Source organism: Mytilus edulis, chromosome 6 (assembly GCF_963676685.1).
Source record: "Mytilus edulis chromosome 6, xbMytEdul2.2, whole genome shotgun sequence".
NCBI classification, from domain to species: Eukaryota; Metazoa; Mollusca; class Bivalvia; order Mytilida; family Mytilidae; genus Mytilus; species Mytilus edulis.
In genome coordinates this window covers 42,850,269-42,866,697 of record NC_092349.1, presented here as the reverse complement: position 1 = coordinate 42,866,697, position 16,429 = coordinate 42,850,269, and the positions used below count along the sequence as shown (strand labels likewise).

The 16,429-nt window shown below is 31.2% G+C and overlaps 1 protein-coding gene across 1 annotated transcript in view; it reads left to right on the top strand.

Annotated features, from left to right (window-relative positions):
• The window catches only part of LOC139527689 (G protein-coupled receptor kinase 3-like), a 116,063-nt gene extending 99,634 nt beyond the window's left edge, over positions 1 to 16,429 (top strand). Inside the window, exons 13-19 of the mRNA XM_071323291.1 lie at positions 2,874 to 2,940; positions 3,562 to 3,662; positions 4,273 to 4,435; positions 4,894 to 5,065; positions 5,758 to 5,912; positions 7,282 to 7,398; positions 9,271 to 16,429. Coding sequence (XP_071179392.1) covers positions 2,874 to 2,940; positions 3,562 to 3,662; positions 4,273 to 4,435; positions 4,894 to 5,065; positions 5,758 to 5,912; positions 7,282 to 7,398; positions 9,271 to 9,447 — 952 coding nt within the window. The 3' untranslated portion in view covers positions 9,448 to 16,429. The remainder of the gene's footprint in view (positions 1 to 2,873; positions 2,941 to 3,561; positions 3,663 to 4,272; positions 4,436 to 4,893; positions 5,066 to 5,757; positions 5,913 to 7,281; positions 7,399 to 9,270) is intronic.

The window sequence follows — 16,429 nt, the reverse complement described above, 5'->3', positions numbered from 1 at the left end:
ATTATGTTTCCAAGTTTGCAATCAATACAAATTGTTATAAAAAATTTAAAAGTCTCATTCCAGTTATCTATGAGGATTTTCTTATGGTTATTTGGTGCATTACATTCGTTTCAAAAGCATCCTTTACCAGATTTGAAATTAAAGCAAAGTAAGAGAATATCTAGAGCATAACCACACTCTTATATTATAAGCTAGTCATCCTAAACATGCATGAAACATTTGCCACTGGACATTAAGCAATCAATTATAAGTGAGATATAAAAAGGAAGTTGTGGTATGATTGCCAATTAGACAACTTCTACAAGAGACCAAATAACACAGAAATTAACAACTATAGGTCACTGTACGGCCTTCAAAACTGAGCAAAGCCCACACTGAATAGTCGGCTATATATAAAAGGAGATGCAGACTTTATTCAAAATAAGATAATAATATGCAAAACAGACATCACCAGTTATCTTGTTAGGGTGCTTACATCTGGTTTTAAGTTTCTATGAAAAATGGTTGGTATTTTTCATTGTGATCAAGAATTTTGTTTCGTTTGGCATACTCTGATTTACTTATTTTCACTGAACTAGTATATATTTTTATTTAGAGGCCCAACTCATGGTGCATTTAGAACCCCATTGGCGGCCTTAGGCTGTTTTCTGCACTTTGGTCGGGTTGTCTCTTTGACATATTTCCAATTTCCATTCTCAATTTTATGTTTAAATATATATTGTTTGAAGGATCACAGCGCTTGTCAATTCCTTTAAAAATAAAAAGGAGTGGGTTGTTTATCCTAATCTTTCAATGTGATTTATACTTTTGGTATTAAGGTTTTTGTTTGTATCTACTTTAAAATTTAAGTACCGGTAATATAAAACTAAAAAACAAATAGATTAGGAATTTTGATTTCACGAAAAACAATAGTTATTACATCATAGAAAAGACACTTTAAGTTGTTTCTTAAAAAGTACATGTATAAACATTTTGATATTAACAGAAATTTCATGCGAACAGCTTATATTTTACATGTGGGTAAAGTTTCCTACCCACACTAGGTTAAAACACATGATTTTGAAATCAGGTATAATTTTCGACCAAAAAGGCCTTTAATACCTCTACTTTCCTTTTTTAGCTCACCTGGCCCAAAGGACCAAGTGAGCTTTTTTCATCACTTTCATCGTTAACTTTTACAAATATCTTCTCCTTTGAAACTAATGGGCCAAATTTCACCAAACTTGGCCACAATCATCATTGGGGTATCTAGAGCAAATCTGGCTGGGGTAAAATTGTTTATCAGGTCAAGATCTATCTGCCCTGAAATTTTCAGATGAATCAGACAACCAGTTGTTTGGTTGCTGCCCCTGAATTGGTAATTTTAAGGAGATTTTGCTGTTTTTGGCTATTTTCTTGAATATTATTATAGACAGATTTAAACTGTAAACAGCAATAATGTTCAGCAAAGTAAGACCTACAAATAAGTCAACATGACCAGAATGGTCAGTTGGTTGACCCCTCAAGAAGTTATTGCCCTTTATAGTCATTTTTCACCAAATTTTTCGTAAATTTTTGTAATCTTTTACAAAAATCTTCTCTGAAACTACTGGGCCAAATTTAACTATACTTGGCCACAGTCATTATTGAGGTATATAGTTTAAAAAATGTGTGGCCTGACCCAGCCAACCAACCAAGATGGCTGCCATGGCTAAAAATAGAACATAGGGGTAAAATGTAGATTTTGGCTTATAACTCTAAAACCAAAGCATTAAGAGCAATTCAGACATGGGGGTTAAACTGTTTTGCAAGTCAAGATCTATCTGCCCTGAAATTTTCAGATGAATCAGACAACCAGTTGTTGGGTTGCTGCCCCTGAATTGGTAATTTTTAAGGAAACTTGCTGTTTTTGGTCATTATCTTGAATGTTATTATAGATAGAGATAAACTGTAAACAGCAATAATGTTCAGCAAAGTAAGATCCACAAATAAGTCAACATGACCAAAATGTTCAGTTGATCCCTTAAGGAGTTATTGCCCTTCATAGTCAATTTTTAATAATTTTCATAAATTTTGTAAATTTTTGTTAATTTTAACAAAAATATTTTCCTCTATAACTAATGGGCCAAGTTCATTTTGAATAGAGATAATTGTAAGAAGCAAGAATGTTCAGTTAAGTAAGATCTACAAACACATCACCATCATCAAAACACAAGTTTGTCATTAATCCATCTGTGTCCTTTGTTTAATATGCACATAGACCAAGGTGAGCGACACAGGTTCTTTAAAAGAGCCTCTAGTTTCATGTTTAACATTTCAAAGAATATCTTCTTAAATGGGAGATAACTCTTACAAACAGTTTATGTAAAGAGACTCCAAGTACACCAACATATACATATATTAATTATAAACCAAGTACTCAATGCTTAACCTACACTTTCACTTACTTAAACATGATGAAAGAATAATAGGTTAAACAAAAACTGCTGATATTAATGGACAATAATCATCACAAATATCATATTTGATCTTTTTTTTTCAGAAATCTTTATCATGATTTTCTATAATTACATATAAAAAGATATGAGGAACATTTTCTTTTGTCTCCGTCATAGAATAATTAGTATTTGAATTAAGAATTGTTTGTCTTCTACTACTAATCCATACAGATAAATAAATAGCTGCTGAACCAACGCCTCTTATGTTTTGTGCTGGTAGAGTTCCCTTAAGTGGATACCAGATGGTATGCAGGGTTGTCAGATACAGAGTAAAATTTGGCTTATCATGGTGTTTCTAGCTGTTGCTTTGAAATCATTAACCATTGTAAAAGTACAAACTTAGCCATGTATATGTTTTAAGCATCATGTGTGAATTAGATATTTTTTCTTTTATAGACACAGTCCCTTTAGGCAACATCGGACCAAAGACAAACATGAAATAGACAGAATGACCATGACAATGGTAAGATTATTAATAGAAAAAAACAAAGGATATGGGCCTGGGGTAACTATCCATAACACAAAATCAATACTTGGCACAGCAAAAACACCCAAAAGGCAAAGGAACAACGCTTTTATTGTTGTTCTTCATCTCAAAGTCACAGTGACAAAGGCAAAGGAACATTGCTTTTATTGTTGTTCTTCATCTCAAAGTCACAGTGACAAAGGCAAAGGAACATTGCTTTTATTGTTGTTCTTCATCTCAAAGTCACAGTGACAAAGGCAAAGGAACAACGCTTTTATTGTTGTTCTTCATCTCAAAGTCACAGTGACAAAGGCAAAGGAACATTGCTTTTATTGCCTTTCTTCATCTCAAAATCACAATGAGGCCTTAAAGTCTTAGCAAAAAAACTTTTACCTCACTACAAGTTTAAGGCTACTAGCACTGGCTTGAGGCGAATTCTTTGCAAAAATAATTTGGAAAGACTTTGTAAGAGTCATTTTGTTGAGCACCACTGACCAGAGAAGTTCTTACCATGAACTGGGACAAAATAGTTTTCTTTCAGTACCATAAATTGAAGTTTTAAGTTCAGCGTATTGTGTATTATGAACTGAACTGAATTTTATTTTCTATTATTTTCAGAACGTTGAGTTACCAGATTCCATGTCTTCAGAAATGAAAACATTATTAGAAGCTTTATTATGTAGAAATGTGGAAGATCGAGTTGGCTGCATGGGCAGAGGGTATGTATAGCAATATGAAGAATTTTGATGAATTATAGAGGAAGAAGCAAGGGATTTGATACATTTTAGAAAAAAGTTACAGGACTGACAGTTTTTCAGATGAAGTAATGAGTCGGAATTCAACAACTGAATTTTACTATTACATTGTTTGAAAAAATTTAACTTTCACAGTCAACATTGGTTAAGAAAAAAGTATTTTCATGTTAACCATTTACCAGAAAATTTGTGGGATTAGAAGATAAGAGAAAAAAAAGTTTTCCAAAAGACACTTTATTGTAAACTACAAATTTTGAATGATAAATTGGCTCATATTCAGTAGATGTAACAATTGATGCCAAATTCAACAAATGTCAAATATTTTCATTTCTCAACAAACTATTGGAAGATATGGACTTTAAAAATTATGTTGAGGACTTTAACTAAACGAGACCAAATGCAGGCTCTTATCAGATGTGATAATTAGTTTGAACAAGCTTTTTGCAATGAATTTTCATTTTTTAGAGAGAAAAAAAGCAAACCAAAAACCAAACTTCTCATGTATACTTATCATTCAGCATGCATTAAGATACTAAAAAAAATTATCATGAATTTTTTTCTCTCAATTTTTTAGAGCAATTGAAGTTAAAGAACATCCATTTTTCCGTGGCATAGATTGGACTCAGGTTTATTTACAAAAATATCAGCCCCCATTGATACCTCCCAGGGGAGAAGTTAATGCAGCCGATGCTTTTGATATTGGTTCATTTGACGAAGAAGATACCAAGGGCATAAAGGTAAACCCATGTGTGATTAATGATATGATGTTAAAACCCCATATTCTAATTTTCTTAACTATGTTGGTTGGTTCCATCTATAGTTGACGTTGCTGTCAATTAAAAGTGTACCCAGGTTTTTGATAAACATCTTTCAACTATTTAAATTACATTCATTGATATGATTTTTTGTCATGTAATAGAAGTAGGTTTTAAGAATGTATCAAAGTCTTATATATTGGGCCGTAAATTAAGCTTTCCAATTCAGATCCTAAATTACTGGGTATTTATACACACAAGTACCACAAGTTCAATATTATCCAAACTGCAGTCAACTCTTTGAATAAGTTTGTATAATGCATTTATACCAGACCTTTAACTATCATCTGACATACAATATGCATCCCTTGAAAGTAGTAAGGGTTAATAGAAACCCTTCTTTGTCAGTAAACAATTTAGTTATAATTTATATTTTCCAGTTAACTGAGGCAGATCAGGATTTGTACCGAAATTTTCCATTGTTGGTATCAGAACGATGGCAACAGGAAGTAGCTGAGACTGTATTTGATGCAATTAACGCTGATACCGATAAACTAGAATTAAAACGTAAACAAAAACCAGGGTCAGACTCTTCTTACTACCAGCAAGATGGTAAGATAGTTTCCTAGTAATCCATTAAATCTTGTTTGTTTGTTGGTGTTAAATGTAATTTTCAACCAAAGTACCTAGACAGAACCAACTATCTACAGTAGGAAAACTGGTAACCCTATACAACTAAGATAAGAGTAGGACACACCTCATCACAGACAGAGTTGGAATTTACAACCTTAGAGTTGATAGGCTAGTTTCCACTGTATATGAACTACTTTGACATCTACATAGGACAGTGCTTCATATACCACAAACATAAAAAAACCAAACACATAATAGTCTCAAGTGGAGTGTCAACATGATTTATCAACATGGTATCACAAAAAAAAAACAATCAGTTTTAATCATAATTTCACCACTTATCTATGATGCTTAAAATTGGATGTTTGAAAATAAAAGTATCCAAAAAAAGAAATCTTAAATCTTAAAACCTAAAAAGTAATTTTAAAAAATGAGTTTGAAACTATTTATTATGAGAATCACTATGTATTTGGAGTAAAAACTTAACTGATAACAAAATAATTGATAAAATTTAGAATGGATATGGGCATTATGGGGAATGTGTCAAAGAGCAGAAAACAGCCAAAGGCCTCCTTGAGTCTTTAACACAGCAAGAAAATCCTAAAATTTATGGAACATAAAGAATTTTTTATAGGATATTGTTATAAAAGATGATAATTTATATATTTCAGGACCAACAGATTGTATAGTGGAAGGTGAAGTATTGAAATTAGGTGGACCATTTCTTCAAGCCTGGCAGAAGAAACATTTAAAGCTATATCCAAACCGTTTAGAATTTTATCATAAAAATAGAGATGGACAGATAGTCTATGGTAAAGGTGTAGAGGTAATGATAATATAAGATTGTTACACCCCTTACTTTCTTAAGGGGGAGAGTATATAGTGATGGGGGAGTCCATTAGTTGTCTGTTCTTTAATCCTTCTTTCAAGCTTTTGTCTCTGCAACTGCTCCAGAATCACTGCACACGTATGAAACCTTTAATTATCTTACAAGCATGATATATAATTGCACCTTTCATTTCTTCCTGTAGATATTTTTGGGGTTTCCCTTTCCAAAGCATGGACTTTGCCATTATTGAAGTGTTCTCACAATCATATAATGCTATTTTGTTTCTCCTATTTTGATTTTTGATCAGAATCAAGTTTGGGGTTTATCTAACCAAAGCATGGATTTTGCAAAGACTTCACTAGGTTAGCTTTGCTTATATAACTTCTAGTTAATATATGAATTAAAATACACTAATGAGACAGCAACGATAGGAAAAAAGAAAACAATAATAAAAGACATCTACAGGTGAACAAGAAATTTGTATCTATACGTTGTATTAAGCCCTGAAACACATAGATTCAACCGGGACTATCAAAGATTAGTCATCGACACTTCATTCCCAAAAGGACCCAAAACAATATGACTAAAAGACTACCACCGATGATGATATGCATATAAATATACAATATTGGGTCAATGTCAGGAAAAATATAAACTTCTTTTGTGGGGGTCTCATTGGGGGGTTCCGATCCCGGATCCCGCTTACTGTTTTGTCAGATTCCCATATCCCGCTTATACTATGTACGTAAGCAATTCTATTTTTTTTGTCATTTCCCATGTCCCGCTAGACCTCATTTCCCATTTTCACGACACAATAATTTGACTTTCACGTTTCACGCTTACAAAAAATCGGCAGTCCCGCGTCACGCTTAGACCCCAGTGAGACCCACTTTTGTATGAGGTTGTGAAACTGGTTTTATAAAAAAGTTTATATTTTTATGACTGACTTAATATTGTTTTTATACTACAACTAAATTAATATTACCTTAATACATCCTGCTGGAAAGATGCCTGGTTCCGTCTTCAGGTGAATCCTCCTTCCTCTGCTGTTTCGGCGATGTCCACTACAACCTCCAGAGGTGCGTCAACTGAGGTGATAGCTTTTTACACAAATGTTTAACTGATTTTCATCACCCTTAATGGACCTCTGATTGTGGAGAAAGTGTTCCATGATGAAATTGACATTATACAAAATATAACTATGCTACTATATTTAGGAAATAAATACAGTTAGTTGCAGTATAAATAAGCCAGAAATGGGTATCTGAACACTAACAGGTATGTGTTCTTGTAGTAATCTACAACACCATTTTTTCAATGTGGTGTGTGTTAGTTTTTAACCAAATACTATTTTATATATTTTCAGCTTGTATCGATGTTAGATATCAAAGACATATATCAAGATTTCCAAAAGTTTAACAAGACTGAAAATTGTATTGTGATAGTCCTGAAAACTGACACCAAACTAATTATAACATCACCAGTAAGTATAAATAGTTACTCCCTAAGGTTCTAGTAAGTTGCAGGGGGTCATGGTAAACTGACACCAAACTAATTATAACATCACCAGTAAGTATATAGTAACTCCCTAAGGTTCTAGTAAGTAGCAGGGGGTCATGGTAAACTGACACCAAACTAATTATAACATCACCAGTAAGTAAATAGTAACTCCCTAAGGTTCTAGTAAGTAGCAGGGGGTCATGGTAAACTGACACCAAACTAATTATAACATCACCAGTAAGTATATAGTAACTCCCTAAGGTTCTAGTAAGTAGCAGGGGGTCATGGTAAACTGACACCAAACTAATTATAACATCACCAGTAAGTAAATAGTAACTCCCTAAGGTTCTAGTAAGTAGCAGGGGGTCATGGTAAACTGACACCAAACTAATTATAACATCACCAGTAAGTATATAGTAACTCCCTAAGGTTCTAGTAAGTAGCAGGGGGTCATGGTAAACTGACACCAAACTAATTATAACATCACCAGTAAGTATATAGTAACTCCCTAAGGTTCTAGTAAGTAGCAGGGGGTCATGGTAAACTGACACCAAACTAATTATAACATCACCAGTAAGTAAATAGTAACTCCCTAAGGTTCTAGTAAGTAGCAGGGGTCATGGTAAACTGACACCAAACTAATTATAACATCACCAGTAAGTATATAGTAACTCCCTAAGGTTCTAGTAAGTGTCAGGGGGAGCATGGTAAACTGACACCAAACTAATTATAACATCACCAGTAAGTATATAGTAACTCCCTAAGGTTCTAGTAAGTAGCAGGGGGTCATGGTAAACTGACACCAAACTAATTATAACATCACCAGTAAGTATAAATAGTAACTCCCTAAGGTTCTAGTAAGTTGCAAGGGGAGTATGGTTTCAAAATGTGATCTTCATTGCCAAGTTGCTGACAAAAATATATACTGTAGCTTTTGAATTTCATTATAAATATTCTTGAGCATGTTTTTCTTCTGGGGAAAAATAATGGGAGTTTATTATTGATTTATAATTTATCTGTTTGAATATTATGTGTAATACGTAAAAATCAGGTTTTGTCATTGTTTTGACAACAACAACAAAATATTTATTACTAAAAAAAAACATGAGTTCTAAGTTTTAAGTTGATGTGACTACAACATCATGATAACCTACCTTGACCAAAAAACTTAAAAACTTCAAGCTGATAAGGGACAGCTGAAAGGAGGGGCAAGCTGATGGACAAAACAGATCTGTAACATAATTGAAAAAGTTGAAGATATGCAAAATGTTATCATGTTAATAAGATCTTAAGGGATAAATCCAACTAATGGCCAAAGGAATAATATGTGGTGATTATACATGAAACAACAATGGGTTTAAAATCGATTAATATAAATGGAAAGAAGTTTTATTGTCCATCTTCATCTCAACAGTGTGTTGAATGTCATCACCAATAAGTTGAAGAGTTCACACTACCCAGCAACGTCAAGAATCCCTCTTTAGGCTCTTGCATGTTATTTCTAAAATTTGTTTGCTAAATAGGGTTCAAATAAAATTGAGAATGGAAATGGGGAACGTGTCAACAACCTGACTAAAGAGCAGAAAAAGCCCTGGGCCACCAATAGGTCTTCAACACAAGAAGAAAATTTCACACCGGGAGGTGGGCTTCAGCTGGCCCTTAAACAAAAAAGTGCATACAAATTTTATTGCTGTCTGTAAAATGGATCAAAGGTTAAAGATTAAAGTAATCAACTGACCTTTGACAGGTTGCTGGCTAAATCTATTATCATATACCTATTGAATGTTTCTCATGGTCAAAATGTTAACAGAATCTTCTTGTGTATATTTTCACAAACATATTTATCTTTTAACAGGATAAGGTGCTAATCACTCAGTGGAAGGATGAAATCATTAATGGACATAAAACTTCTCTACAAATTATGTCAAATATGACCAGCAAAGGTTTCAAGATTTACGGTGCTTTAACAAACAGTCCAAGCACCGAAAATTTTAAACCTCCTTTGGAACATCGTAACAGTAATGGAAGCTAGACCACTGTTCTCTTTAGTAGTGTTATCTAGAAAGAATATTTGGATACGAGTTTACATTGAGCGAGTTCTAGAAACATTCTCCATATCTCACATGCAACTTAATACTACGTGAGACATGGCGTACACACAGCGCCATTTATCATGTAATGTTTCTTCAAGTAGATCTCATGGTGCCAAGGATTCTTATTTTAACCTTTAATTAAACAGCCTGTGAGCTAGCATTGAAGTGATCCAGATGGATTACAAACTGTGGATTTATAGATGGCGCCACAGGTTGTGTGTAATACACCAAAGTTGTTGTCTCAATGTGGATGTGGATTTGTAGTGATAGCGTGTCAGAGATTTTATACGAACAGGTGGATTTTATTTTAGTTTATGACTGTGATCTGTTTGTTTTGTTTTCTATTAGCAAAATAACCGTAGCTCTTTTTCAAAGTAAAAAGTTACGACTAAAATTTGATTGTAAGTTCAACTGATATGGTTACGACTTACTAGCATTTTTTTGTAAGATTTATGTGACAAGAGCCGCTGACTTTTTATTTCATATAGCTGTAAGTGTTTGCTACCTCGATGTATATCACATGATATGGGATGACACAAAGTCTGCTCGTTATAATTATAACATTGTTACATCATCATTTATTCCTTTTCAACAGTTCTCTGTATAAATGTGGTTTTTTTGTAATGGAATCTCCAGTTCAAATATATTGCATTGGCTAACAAGTGTCAATGAATTATTGTTATAACAATGGGTACAAACAGAGCTAGTTGAATATTAATGCTAAAGCAATTGATGTAATAAATATATTTATTTCTATAATATATAGATAAAAAATCTCAGAATGTGAAAATATTTGACCTGAGTCTTGTTACCTGATGTGCAAAATTTGGTAATATGATAATAATATTTTCAATTTGCTGAATGTGATACCAACCAGATTTATGACATGTTTTTTTTATTATTAAAAAAAACACGATATTTCATATTAAGGACATGACCATAAACTGAAGGAAAAAAAAAACGTGACCATTTTTGCAATTAATTTATGAATATCTTTTTTGTTACTATTTTGAATCTCAATGAAAAGATAAAATATTTTTATTTACATGTAATAATGCTTCATAATGACTGTTTGGCATAAATTATAAATATAGCTTAGACCTATCGATTTTGAAGCCCTTCAAACATTCTGTTCAAAGGGTAGACATCAATGATATTTTGATTAAGTTCATATCTTAGGGGCTGTAGGATTATTGAGCTTTCTACAAATTCCAATGATAAATAGAGCACAGGTTGCATTATATCATAAATGAAAATTATTCATAATCTGTTAGATTTAAAAATTAATTCTAAGAATGGTTCACCTACCATGAAAAGGTCTGTGACAAATATTTTGTAAAACTTTTGTTTGTTAGACCTAAAATTAGTCCTCAATGTTTATTAAGATCTGTTTTTATGCTAATTTATACTTTTGGATTTTGGGTTATTTTTTTAAGGGGTGGGGAGGGGTATAATAGAGATAACTATCTTAACATTGAGGGGAAAAAATGATTTTACTTAAATTATTGACATTTCTTTATACCCTTTTGTTTAATATTTATCATCCAACGACTCTTTTTCATGATTTTCACTTTTAAAAAATTTAAATTAATTTTTCCTGTGGTCTAAAGGTTTCTCTCGGGAGAATATTTTATTTTTCTGTGCAAGGGCATTATAAAATGACATTTACAAAAGAATTGGATATCAGAAATTAAAAAATAAATAAGAGTTTCCAGCTAAGATTTCAGTAATATTAGGAAAAAATTATTTACCCATAGTCATTTCCTAATTTTTCATGTATTCACTTTTTTCCAACTCTTAGAACAGACAAAATAGGATTAATTATAAATGAAAATTATATATAAAACTTATCATCTTAGGAATACTAGTTGATTGCTCAGTATTTTCATAACATCTAATATTATGGTCGCATAATGATGGGCAAAGTGCAATAAATAACAAGATCCTCACTTATATAGTGCTTTATATTAGCTCGTGGCATGATGTCTTGTCTGTGCTGGCAATATAGATTATAGTTGGCTTGTGGCAAAATGTCTTCTTACACTCTCTGTTCTATGTATGTGTGCAAAATATCATCTATAGGTTATATAATGTAGTGGTCAAAAGTTCTGTGAAAATCAAATAATTAGCTCTGACTCACAACAGTTCAAAAGAAATGTATTGTGGATTTATTTTTCTTGGATATCAATTTTCAAGGATATTTTATATTATGGTTTTGTCAATCTCAGCATAGCAAACTATATTGTCATTTTGGTCTTTTGTGGATAGTTGTCTCATTGGCAATCATACCACATCTTCTTTTTTATACTATAGAAATTTTGTTATTAGTTAAATTTCTGAATTCTTAATTCACCTGTTCCCACGAAACCCATAAAAATTGGTATCTCACATTTTGAAAATTTATCCACAGTAGAATTTATCTATTTGGTTCAACTATATTGTAATCTTGTTAACATTCATAATTCAAAACTCAACTATTTTCATCTAGATTGCCAACTCTTAAATCTGTGCAGATGATATCATAATCATTGTTATGTAGAATAAATTAAGACATAGTCTTTGAAAAATGCTTAGTTTGTATTGTCATTATAAATATTAAAGATAGATTTAAATTATAGATACTCTGAATTTATTGTAGCAATTATCAATGTGTATGGTTAATAAGTTGACACTTGTGTGGAAGTTATGAATGTAAAACTTAGAAATCTTTATATTGAGATATGTGTAATTTAAACATTTGAGTTTGGAAAAGAGAGGCAATCTAAACTCAGTCACATTTTTTCACATCATTCAAACTTCCCATTAATTTTTTAATCTACTAAAATGATTTTTTTTTTTATAAAATAATAATGGGAAGCAGGGGTGATATTCTAGTCCCGGATGAAATTTTAATTACTATGTAGAAATGTGAATCTAGGATTTCTTGTGATAGAATGTTTATATTACTTTCTGATGGTGTTTTAATATCTCTTTTTATGCTGGCCTAGTACTAGATCTGTATGACATTCTAAATTATTCATATAATTGTGACAATGTTTTGCTTGTAACGAAAGATCTATAACATATCACTGTTGCTATTATTCATTTTATTTATCAAGAGAATTTAAGATAGTTTATGATTTCTCTAAGTATTTGTAAAACTATTAACATCTGTACCATCATGTTGTACTCTTAAAATTCTTGAGGGAAAAAACTGTACTAGAAAATTTAATGAGGTAACAGTTATGTCCATTGATTAAAAAAATCCAGTTGCAGTCCACCTTTAAATATTTTTGAAAAATGCTCGTTTTAAGTTATTTCCTAATACTTAAGGAATTTTGTGCTTAATTTATGCATATTACTACACTTAGCTTTTCTTTTTATGAGTGAAACCACATATATCAAGAGCTGGCTAAGGGAGATAACAATGTATACGTTTTTTCATAGTTTGTAGATTCTGTAGCGTCAGTAGATTGCTAGGTTCTTAGTGATGGATTGAGACTTTTTTCAGCTATATTACTACATTTACAATTGTCTTTTAAAGATGTGTATTTAGGAAAGTTGCTTTATAAAAGATTCCCTCAGGTTAAACTCAGTTTGTAGCATTCATAGAAAATACTTTCTTTGGATAAAGCTTCAGGTATTTTTATCTTCTTTTTTTAAATCACTGAGGACTATCTTTTGTTACAAAATTCATGACTGAAAATAAGGAAGAGTGGTTCATTTAGATCGATTAACTTGGGAAAGAAATAATAATACATTCTTACACTCATAAATAAAGATCCAATTGAAAAAGAAGATTACAAAATTTATCTTTGTTCTATATATATCAAAAGATTCCTTTTTCCTGAAATATATTCTTGAACTCATTGTTTACAAAACTTGCAGTAGAACAACAATTGATGCTGCGAAGTTTTCAAATATAATTATGTTTCCCTATTTAAAATTGACCTAGTTAGAGTCTTGCAAACATACATGTATCTAAAAACTTTTGACAATCTTATCGTAAGAAATTTTCTAACCTTTACAATCTTATAAAAGGTTTAAAAAAATATTACTTGAATAAGGATTATACTGTCAAAAGACAATCTTAAAATCTGGATCAAAATGTCAAAAGCCTATCAAACATTTGTCAATTTTGTATCTGAGTTTTTTGTCAGAAAACAAAAAGACTATCTTACAATGGGTCATTGTGTCAAAAGACTATCTTATATTTTGGATGTATAATGACAAAAGACTTATATTTTGTTCATAATTTCAAAAGACCATACATATTATGTTTTGTTTATATTTTTGAATGACTTGTCTTATTTTTGCCTCATAATTTCAAAAATATATCTTACATTGGATCATGTTGTCAAAAGACATTAGAATCGTTGTCAAAATTAACATAATGTTGAAAAACATCGATAAAATCTCAGTTGAAGAATGATCTCTTTTACTAACAATTGTTTAAGATATAATGTTACCACAGATGAAGACCATGCTTTCATAACTCTCATCTTTTCAAATGTAGATTGTTGCTGCTCACGTTTGTTGAAAGATAAATCACAGAACTCTCAGTCACATTTAACTTAATGAATCTTCATATTTGGAAATTTTAAATACTGTTATTTATATCTTATAAACTTATATGGTGATGACGATTGGCCACATTATAGTGTATTATAAAAGTGAACATGAAAATTGTGCTGTCATAATTTTGGCAATTGTCCCACATTTTGTTGAATATTACGTTATTGAACTCAAAATAACGGATGACTGTTGACGAGGTTTTTTCGGATGTATTTATGTTATTAAGTTATTAATGCTTTTTTCTACATTCATTTAATTTATAGGGTAATGATGCTTGTTTCACATTCGAATGTATCATAAAAAATACATATAAACATGAACTGTACATGTATATGTTTTTTTACACATAACTCTTCAATGGTGTAGATTTTTTTAACTTATCATATTGTGTATCATATAAAGCATAATAGATAATGTCTGAAATTATGTTGTTGAAATCTGTGGTTGTACTTATATATTAAATGAGATAAAATATCTTATTTAAGGGGGTACATTACTTTAAAGGGAAATAACTCTTGATAAGTCGGCAAAATGTTTTAAAACGTTTTGATTTTCAAATAATTTGTTAACAATGACTAACATTTTAAATGCAGATCTCAAAATAGGTTTTGGCTATTTATTATTTTATGAAATGCTGTAGCTCAATTTTAATCAAGTTTTGTATAATAATTAAGAAATTTTGATATTTGAAAATTCGAAACATTTGATAGTATGAACATTATTTAACACATCTATGTGCTGAGTGTACCCCCTTAAAGTAATATAGATTTCTTAACAGCAGGTCAGATATTTCATTGTGTGAAATTGTATGTTTCATATCTCACATTGTTTAGAATTCACTGATCTCTTTTAGTGAAGGTATGTTGGTAAGGAGTTTGAATGAAAGGGCACATTTCAAAACATATTAAATTGAAATGGTATGAATTATAGCGTCATCTCAAAACAATTTCAGTAATTTACATCAATGAATATTGCAATTTGTACAGTTTAAGAATGACCCTGACTATTATCTGATGTTAATTCAAATTTTATCACATGACTTCATTTAACTTATGATCTCCTTGGCTGACTTATGATTAGTATATACCGGTAATCAGATATGGTCTATACTATATATTATCCTCATTTGTCAGCCATTACTAGACATCATAGATGTTCCCAGCCATTACCGTAAATATATTGGTCAGACATAAATATATGGGTCAAACATAAATATATGGGTCAGACATAAATATATGTGTCAGACAATATATTACATTATCATAGTGATTTCTAATATTTAATATTTTTTCTTGTATTGCCATAACTTTTACTTTAAAATGGCATTATGGATAATTTGAAAATATTCTGTGAGATGTTGCCAATTGCTGTGACTTTGAGATGAAGAACAACAATAATAGTACAACAGCATGTACTCACTTGCTTTGGGTTTTCTCGAAGTGTGTGTAGGATATGTGTTTCATGAACCAGTACACAATATCCCACATAAAATATTATAGATATTTCCAAGATATCTTGTGTAAGCCGACAACATTGAAAATGTTATGTTTGTAGAATGTTAGAATTTTATTTATTATCTGAATTTGTGACAGTTCTTAGTAATGTTAAGGATGTTATTGTGTTGGCAACTGTAATCATGGTTGGTTCACAGCAAATTAGTTTCACATTGATTTTTGTCACATTCAACGTCAAAATTGTCAATTTCCTAACAGCTATGAATTTGATCGCCATTTATACTTTCAGATTTGCTGAATTGCTTTAATTAAACCATATCATTATCAGTGATTAGAATTTGGCTGGTCCAAGTTTTTTTACTTAAAATGTGAATTTTTATGTAAATGTATATATTTATTTACAGATGAATCATTCATGCTCCTGTATTTTTGTGGTTATCTCCCCTTGAATACTGGAGCATTGAATCATTTATGCTCCAGTAATTTACGGTGGTTATCTCCCTTTTGATACTGGAGCATTGAGAAACAGTTCAACGTTTTTTGAAATCCATATGTTATAAATTTCTTGTCAGTTTTTGAATAGATTTTAATATACATCCAGATCTATTGTTCAATAGCATTCGATTTTCATTGTAGTTCAGTGTATAATTTTCATGCATTGTTTAAACTATTTAGATGTCATTAGATAACATGTATTTTCTTGAGGTTCAATAGAAGAATTACAGTTTTACTTTGAGACATACCAGTGTATGTGAGACCATAGCTCACCATATCTCATGAGATCTCACACAACGAGATTGAGGCTCATACTTGACTTCACTCTTTGTCTTTTGTCTCAATCGTTAATTAAACCAGTTTATATGTATGAAAAAGAACATGCCACTGTAATGAATAAAAACACATAAAAACTTGA